Genomic DNA, 9,588 nt, shown 5'->3' with positions numbered 1-9,588 from the left:
TGTTCTTACTGAAACATCTAAATCCCAGAACCATTCATGTCCTTGCTCTATCCATGTCTTCGCAATGGCCACAAAATCGAAATCCCAGGTACCAGTTCATCCGCCTGATTCCAGATGCTCCTGGCGTTGACGTAAACACATTTCAAATCACCTTCCTGCTTGCCGGTGCACTCAAGACCTTGAAACCATATTTCTGACATCACTACTCTCAAGCTCCTGCATACTGCAGTTACAATTCAGGTTCCATCCCCCTGCTGAATTAGTTTAAACCCTCCCAAAGAGCATTAGCAAATTCCACCCCTTCCTCCTGCCCTTCTGGTTCAGATGTAGACCATCCTGTTTGTAGAGTTCCCACCTACCAGAATGAGCCCCAATTATCCAGGAATCCAAAACCCTCCCTCCTGCACCATCCCTGTAGCCACATGTTCAACTCCTCTCTCTCTCCCTATTCCTCGCTTTGCGAGCACGTGGCACGGGCAACAAATCAGAGATAAAATATTCTAACTCTAAGCTTCCACTCTAGCTCAAGTTTCTGCCTTAAATCTCTCTTCCTATCTATGTCGTTGGTGCATTTATGGACCATGATTTGGGGCTGCACCCCTTCCCCCTCAAGGATCCTGAAAACATGATCAGAGACATCATGGACTCTGGCACCTGGGAGGCAACACACCAATTGAGTGTCTCTCGTTCCCACAGAACCTCCTATCTGTCCCCTTAACTATGACTAATGCTTTGCTCTTCTTCCCCAATTCCTTTCTGAGCAACAGGGACAGACTCTGTGTCAGAGACCTGTACCCCATGGCTTATCCATGGTAAGTCCCCACCCCAACAGTCTCCAAAACAGTATACTTGCTGTTGAGGAGAACGGCCACAGGGGAACCCTGAACTGCCTCCCGGCTCCCTTTCCGTCCACTGACGGTAATCATCTATGTTCTTCTTGTATCTGAGGTGTGACTACCTCCCTGTAACTCCTCTCAACCATTTTTGGCAATCTGCAAATTGTGGGTTTTGTGTAATTGGTCTCCCAAGATGTTACATTAATTTTAGCCCTTAGTAGGGGGTAACGTTTCAATACTTAGAGCTTTGCATAGGTTGCTGCTTCTAGTATTAATTTCTCTGCTAAAGTTGAAACACAGAAAGAGGAGATTTGTAACATACTACTGCTCCTAACGGTTGAAGCCAAGTCAGTTTAGTTCAATTTATACATGTCTAGAGATTGAGGAGGTAAATTAGTGTCTGGGCAGAATATTCCTCCAATGGAGCAAATGGGAATGACATACGCCCAAGCATTTATTTTTTCATCTGACATTGCTGAAAAGGCATATGTTTGTTGGCCATACTTAGTTGACATTAAAGAGCTCCAGTCCATGCAGTAAAGGAAGCCCACCGGGCTTCTGACCACAATGGTCCACAATTTAGACCCCCGCCATTCTTCCACACTCAAAGCAGAGGTAGTGACAGTTAGGGAATCTTGAAACAGATGGTGCCCTATTACAGCTTGTTCTGTTAAGGGATGGATGGAGTCTCAAGAAATGCTTTTGAAGAACAACTTAAGCCACATCACACCCCAGACTGATTGAAAATATCAGAATACAAGTAGTTCTAGAAGGAGAAGTTGCCCAAGTATAATCATTTTATTAATTTGATAGAACCGGGATAAATGACCCAAGTACAACTGGCAAGTCCAACAAACTTTATTAGTTTTAATTTTGAAAACATTGAGGTCAAGCTCATGAAAACCACAGGTTTGACATTTACAACATTTTACTCATTGGAAAGAAAAGATTTCATTTTTTTTTAAATGTTATAAATCTATTAAGAGCTGGAGCAATTTTTAGCAAAAATAATAAAAAGAGCAATAGTACACAGGATCATTCAATCATTTCTCTTAAATGAAAATGCTGTTTTAAAAACAGGCTCCACAAAACTACACTAGTGCTAAATACTACAATTACTGGTTTTAAGTTACATATTAAGTAAAAGTTAAAGCTGTATGTTACACAACAAATAATCTGAAATGGTTAAAAAATTGCATTAAAAGGCAAATTACATTTCACCAATCAATGCCCCATTGTTCGTGCACAAGATATTCATTCACAGATATACCTTTCTACAAATGATAAAATTTCTATTAAAACATTTAAGGATTGTCACACTAATACAACAGAGTAACTCTGATTCACAATGTAACTAAATCGATTATACAGGACTCAAATTGTTAAGTTTCACCCACCAGCATTTTCCAATCATTTCAGATGTAATTCACCAATGTGTGAAAGAAAATTCCAGATAAATTTTTTTGTTGGAACTAAATGAAACTAAAGAGCTAGATTGAAATAAAAATAAGCCTCTTTTAAAAAGAAAGTTTAGTGTAAACAAATGAGTATTGCTGGACAGGGGAAATGCAGGAAAAATTGAATGGGCTGAACTGTGGCTGCACTGGGACAAAGCTTTTACGCTTAAGCTTAAAAATCAATCAACTTCTGTGCAATCATCACTTTGTACTAAATGTAACAATTCCATCATTGCTGTAATGGCAGGTTTCACATTCAATGTAACTAGTGAGCAAAAACATCACCCAATAAAGGCACATCATGTCACTCTGCAACCTTGTAAAAACAAAGCCAATATCAAATAACCCAAGCCTTCTTTGGCTACACCAATTCCAATCTCGTATCAGCAGTCAACCTTAAGGCCTTTTGAAAATAGATCCTTTTACTAGCAAACCTATTATTTTCCACTCATTTTTGTACAGTTAGTTAGTGACAAAATATATTTAAATGCAGGGCAAACAGCCACATATCTTATGAATTTTGTTCGAAATTTCAATTAGCCACAGTCACAAATTAACATGTTCATTTGAAATTGAACTTGGCAAAATGAAATGCTGGTTGGAAATTCAAACATCTATCAGAACTTGAGTCCCCATGCTAGCAAGAATACACATTAAGTACTACATAAAGAGTATGGCACTACAAGGTTAAACCTGCAATGCTTAGGAAATTCACAGCAAATATCTTACAATCACCACAAGGTCCAGGTTGATGGTCAATGTTTACACCCAAGTGTCTCCAGCATTCACATTTTCAAGGTTGCATGGTTGATATGTGCTTTCCAAGGTGTAAAAAGATAAACTGTGGAAACCCACGTTTCACAGAATTAAAGCGAGATTGTGCTTCTGAAAATGGTCAAGAACAAGTGCATTCTTGCAGTTGAATACACCAATCTTCTCTTGATTATCCTGCAGAGAACAAGTCAGGCTCAGCTGAATGAAGTGGAAAACCTGTCCAGTATGTTGCTCAATGGACAAAATTTCCAAAACAAAAAGAAAACTTTATAAATCCCAGTATACACCGAATTCAAGCTCATTCTTCATAATTCCCTTCCCCAACTTCCAAGTAATATACAACTAATACATTTCCTGTGAGTTTTGTTTTATATTTATCAATAGTGAAATTTAGACATTGCTTTTATAGTGAAGAACTATATCTTGCTGCCGCAGAATGTGGCTCAGTTTATTTTTTGAAGCACAATTTGAGGGTGCGTCACTCTAATTCAGGACAAGTGTCAGTGTTGTAGCAAACGTTTGTGCATAACCATTCAGTTTCTGAAAAGCTGAATCAGACTGCAAGGCAGAGACCTACATAGGAGAACATTGGTTGGTGGTAGCTGGGCAAAGCAATGCCTCATCATAGAACTGGAGGGAAGACTATGGAAACCAAAGCAGATGATGATGTAAAACACAAGATTTACAGCAGTGAAAACTAATGTTTGTACTTCAATTACTTGGACAAATTTCATGAATTTCAATTCCAGATTTCACTTTGGTGGATAACAAATCACTAGATGTTTCAAATCTACATTAGAAATGCTCCACTTTGGTTAGCATGATCAAGACTGCAAACAAAAAGTAATAGAACTGGGTATCAAGTGGTTAAACATGGTTAAATTTGTTGCAGGTTATCGAACAATTCTTCCCAAAAAAGGATTTTAAAATATCAACATTCAAATTATTCATTCTGGCATACACAATAAGTGTTCCTAATTTGTTTTTTTTTCTCAGAATTTAATCCACGAGATTCTGGAAATCTAACAGCAGCACTATAGTCTCCAAGTATAGATTACTCTTTAGATTTAATATCTAAATGTTAGGAGAAAAACCAAATCTTCCTGCAGCTGTGGTATCATTAAAATTAATTCACATTTTGAATACTTTGCACAAGAACATATTAAACATAGAGTTGGTTCAGAAGTTAGACATTTGGAATGTTTCATTCAGGTTTAAGTGAAATCTGTGACATGTTATTGCTCAGCTGTCAAGAACATTGAAGTAGAAAGTGATTTATTTTTCTGAAAGAATCTTCCAGAAGTTAGAATTCTTACTTAAAATTTGAGCATTTTAATTCCTTTTGACACTACACAAAATCAAAGTTGGAATGTTTCATTCTGAATCTGAATGACAGAACTGCCACATTGTGTTCTTTAAGCAGCTGATTAGATTGTTAAACAGCACCATCGTTAAACATCAGCAGAATCACCGAACGGTGGATTGTCATGATTCAGGCTTGTGGTTACTCTTTTTCCACCCCCAAGACTGCAATAAGTAGTGAGGAAAAAGTTTTAAAGGCTATAATTTATCCAGTAAAAGTAAATAATTCAATTCTTGTTATCATACAGTACTACTTAAACCTTGTAATATTCCACAAAACTGAGACTTAGAGGAAATGCAGCTATTCTATAATCTGCAAGGATGCTTCATCCTCATGTGGTTAGATACATTGATATGTTTCCAGCAATGTACAACTTTGAGCCAATTAAAATCAGATAAACTGATGTATAAAAAATGACTGTGCAAGTTAAAGCACAAGAAATTGCACCTTAAATACAACTAATAAAAACAGTAGCTAAACTATAGGTACTGCGTCTACTGTTTAAAAATTAAAAAAAACAAAATTAAAAAAAAGAGTACTGAAGGATCTTATGTGCAACAGATTAAAATACTTATCAAGAAATACTGAAAACATGCACTTGCCAGGACGGGAAATTTTTTGATCTGATTTTTTTCAAAGATTAGAAACAGTTTCTAATCCAGAAGACATGCATTTTCAGTGATAACAAAAATCAGATTAGCCATGTTGATTACTGATCAGTGACCTACATTTTGCTGGCTTTCAGAGGTGATTTAGTGCATTTTCCCAATATTTTGCACAACTCCCTGTGGTAATAAATACCCTCTTCACAGGTATCATCCCCATTATTTCAACTTAAAAGTGGTTAGAAGTAATATTACAACCACATTGAACCTAAAAGACCACAGGCTTCACCATTAATTCTGTAATGTCTCTCCACATTCCTCTTTCAAAATCTTAGGGACGCCACAATACTTTGCACTTTTGGCAATCACAAACAAATAATATCATCATTGCTTCTGTTAATATGTTGGCATATCCTCTTGTGAACTTATCCAGATAAATAAAAACATTGTCTTGTTCTGAATTATTGTTTATTGATCTACAGCGAATGGTGCGCTTTACAATTATTACAATGTGAAAACAACCTGACACATTTTATCGTGGTTTTGTTCATGGTGATAGACTGGTGCACCTATATACCCTGGCATCCCTGTTGCAATATAGAAATGAGAGAACCTTAAATTGAAGCAAACTGGAATGATGTAAAATGCAATATTGGGACTGATAAGGTTGTGCAGCATCTACAAATCTGATGGTACACATCTTCTATGCAGTCTTACCACAATTTAGTTTGGCAAAATTATTCATTCCTAGTAACCACTAATCTACTTTTGCTGTACAACTGATAGAATAGTGCTGTTCTCATTAAGTTAGTAAAACTGTATTAGTGGCATTGGACATGCGGAAGTTCCAGTTTTTTCCTTTTCTCCTCAAGTCTTAGTGGATGCTGTTGGTTTCAGGCCTGTTTGTGGCGAGGTATTTGGCTCTCATGCTGTTCGAGTACTGTGAGGAAATAGGAGAGTCCAAGTTAACAAGATATTAAATACTGTGTAAACTTGATGCACATCTATATCACCTTCATAAAAATACAATTTCCCTCAATTCATGGGTTGCAAATTAGCACAATTCAAAGAACCAACAACCCAGCCTCTCTGAGGCATCATTCTGAATATTGCCTTAACCACCAAGATGATGTACAACTGATAGAATAGTGCTGTTCTCATTAAGTTAGTAAAACTGTATTAGTGGCATTGGACAAGCAGAAGTTCCAGTTTTTTCCTTTTCTCCTCAAGTCTTAGTGGATGCTGTTAGTTTCAGGCCTGTTTGTGGCGAGGTATTTGGCTCTCAAGCCATAACATCCAAGTTCAACTCATTACATTTGCAGATAGCAATCTTCACAGATGTTTGAAATTATGGACAGATGCAACCAAGAGACTGTCATATAAGCAACTAAAAGGTTTGTGAAACAACATGTTTAGCCACATATAGTTGTGTACTTAGTGTCACCATGCTCATTAAAATGGGCAGTGAAAGGCAGTAATTGTACCAAGGCCTTGATAAAAGTCTGCTTAGGAGAGAAAGTAGAACACAAGTTGGTAATTACTTTTCTCAGAAGGACAAGACAAGCAGAGACTATCTTGAGATGCTTGCATGGACAACTTGCCCCACAAATTGGTTCAGCTTTCAAATACCAACAGAATATATTCATAGAGGTACCTTCATAGTTCAATAAGCATGTGCAGTGGAGGTGGAGTGGGGTGGGAAAGGAGGCAAAAGGAACAAGAGGGATACTACAAACAATATGCTCAAACAATAATTGTTTTTACACCAACAATCAGCATGCAACCTTCTCCCATACTTGTGCTGACTGTTTTTGGAAATGACAAAATGAAAAGATTCAATAAGTAGAAGATCCTGATTCAAAAGCTGTTGTTCCATTAAATATAGAGAATCCAAAAGGAGGATTACATTATTGATTCTCCACACTGTGAAAAGCTGTCAACTGACATTTGCTTCGGTAATTGTAGCTCACCAAATGGAGTGTTAAAATGATGATCAAATAACTGTGGAAATAACTGGAAATAACGAACTTGACAGAGATACTATGGTTAAGGGAAAGTGCTTCAAATTATTAGAGTGCAGTTTACTAATAATTCATCAAAACAAATGAAGAATTAAATAAGTAAGATGTCACAGAACTGGAGGTTTCTCCTCTGCAATTCAAGAACGAATAATTATACATGGACATCATAAGTAGGACTTACCACTCATTCCAATAAAACTCCTAGAAACAAAACTATAAACGTGTGGAATTAATATGAAAGTACTGATAAATATTGACAAATAAACTGACTTAGATCAGTGACCACACTAATAAGTATTGACTCATACGTAATGAATTCAGTGTCTTATAAAGGTGATCTGTTTTCACACCAGCATCTGTAGTTACACCTGTAGTTACAAGATCGACCTAGCAAATTCAAGCAAATACTATACTCACAAAACAAATCACTTGCAATGTCATACATTCCAGGGTGGAAAAAAAACCAACTTTGTAGAAGCTTAAAATGTGGTAGCATGACATTTCAAGGAAAAAATGTTCACCGTTAAAATTTTCTTTGGTAATGCTCAGTGTTTTTCACAGGAACAACCTGGTGCCCTTTCTATAAAAGGCTTGATTTGATAGACAAACAGGTCAGAGATACTAAAGTAGGACCTTGGTTTTGGTCTTCAGAAAAGTTAGGAAGAAGAAAAGAGCAGAGAAGGCAGACACGAAGATCAAATAAAATCAGCATCACAAAATAATTTACTTAGTTCAGCAGTCAGAAAATTGAGACAAGGTTATCTGAGTTTACAAATTTAACAAATTCCTCAGTACCAGGAGCTATTATTATTTTCTCATTTTATTGTGGATGAAAGCTTGTTGAAGAGCCCAAAGTGATTTATTTTAACTGCAATATGTTTCAATGAACTAGACGTCACATTATACCTATATTTGGAAGTTAAATTTCAACTTTTTGGAACTGTTACAAATTGGTTTGAGACAAGACAAAATGACTTAAGTGGGCAATACCACAAATTGAAGGTGAAAATAAAAGAATGATGCCAGGGTATAGTGGGATGGAGTCAAGGCATCATAATTTATTACAACTGTAGGAAGATATTGACAAATACAAAGTACCAGACATTCGATCGTGGCTGTCACAGACAGGTTAATATTGAAAATCAGTCTTGGAAATACATACTTGAATCAGTATTTCAAGAGTGGTTCCAAAGCTTCTGGAAATTACTCCATGTGAAGCAGCGAACTCTCCTCCCCCATCTCTTTTGTGAAGATTCTGGCTCGTTTCCCAAAGGAACAATCACAAAGAAGCACTGAGAACTACTAAATAATTACATGTGCTACTGCTGATTGCCCCCAAGAACCAGTGAATCCAGCCTGACCTCTATTTTAAATCTTAAATTCAAAGGCAATCACAGGACTCAAAATTGTGTATTCTTTTACTGTCCTTTATGCAAGAAATTAATCCTTTTTAATTTTGCAGTATGACCATATGCTGGATATCACATCTTTTATTGACAGGTGAAGGAAGTGGGCAAAAGTTTGGCAAATAGCTGGGGGGGGGGCACGCTGGCTCAATGGTTAACACTGCTGCCTCACAGCACCAAGGTCCCAGGTTCGATTCCAGCCTCGGGCAACTGTCTGTATGGAGTTTGCACATTCTCTGCGTGGGTTTTCTCCGGGTGCTCCGGTTTCCTCCCACAGTCCAAAGATGTGCAGATCACATGAATTGGCCATGTTAAATTGCCCATTATGTAAGGTGCATTAGTCAGAGGGGAATGGGTCTGGGTGGGTTACTTTTCGGAGGGTCGGTGTGGACTTGTTGGACTGAAGGGCCTGTTTCCACACTGTAGGGAATCTAGTCTAATCTAACTCGATCTTATTTCCAATGGTCTTATCATTTTTCTCAGGGTGACCAGGTATTAAATTGGGGCTTGGCATCTGGGAGAATTCCCACAGATTAAGAATAGAATAGAAATAGGGAAAGTAAATTATTCCTTCAGTAGCTATTAAATAAATACTAAAAGTTCTCTTTCTTAGGTCTTCAGTACTAATATTTGACATCAGTACTTTTATTGAACAGGGTAAGATCAGATCTGAGAAGTTAAAGGCAGTGTCATTATAAGAATGAAAAGGTGTAGTTTCACACTTGGAAGTGGAGTTCTGCCAAAAGTTAGGGAACCAGAAATGACAAAACTGGTGGCAAAGTATCCAGAAGAAGAAAGTGAGAAACTGAAACAGACAAATTAACATTAGAGCAGCAGAGATTAGGACTGAAATTCCAATATTAAAAAAAGGAAAGAGGCAGCTAAGAATGTCAAAAACAAAAGTGACTGACTTCCAAGAAAGGTTAAGCAAGAAGGAGTTTAAATTGAAGTAGCTCAAGCTGAAGGGGAGAACTCCAACATGCCCAATGAAGGAGGCATTGTTGAAGGTACCTCAGACTTAAGGACCAGAGTAATGAAGTTTGCCCATTTACTCCCTAAATTTGAAGAAGAGGTGAATGTTTTCTTTATCTTTTTCAAACGGCAGTCAGCACAGTAGTTAAAGTGG

The 9,588-nt window shown here is 37.3% G+C and overlaps 1 protein-coding gene across 3 annotated transcripts in view; it reads right to left on the bottom strand.

Moving 5' to 3' along the window:
• Positions 1 to 1,676: 1,676 nt before the first annotated feature.
• The window catches only part of LOC122560473 (protein tweety homolog 3-like), a 301,083-nt gene continuing 293,171 nt past the window's right edge, over positions 1,677 to 9,588 (bottom strand). The window contains exon 14 of one of the 3 annotated variants that reach the window (XM_043711110.1): positions 1,677 to 5,975. In XM_043711110.1, the coding sequence (XP_043567045.1) occupies positions 5,910 to 5,975 (66 nt within the window). In that variant the 3' untranslated portion in view covers positions 1,677 to 5,909. The remainder of the gene's footprint in view (positions 5,976 to 9,588) is intronic. The other 2 variants (XM_043711109.1, XM_043711111.1) reach the window with 2 other exon arrangements.

The sequence above is a fragment of the Chiloscyllium plagiosum genome, chromosome 21 (assembly GCF_004010195.1).
Source record: "Chiloscyllium plagiosum isolate BGI_BamShark_2017 chromosome 21, ASM401019v2, whole genome shotgun sequence".
Classification (NCBI taxonomy): domain Eukaryota; kingdom Metazoa; phylum Chordata; class Chondrichthyes; order Orectolobiformes; family Hemiscylliidae; genus Chiloscyllium; species Chiloscyllium plagiosum.
This window is presented reverse-complemented; position numbering and strand designations above follow the sequence as displayed.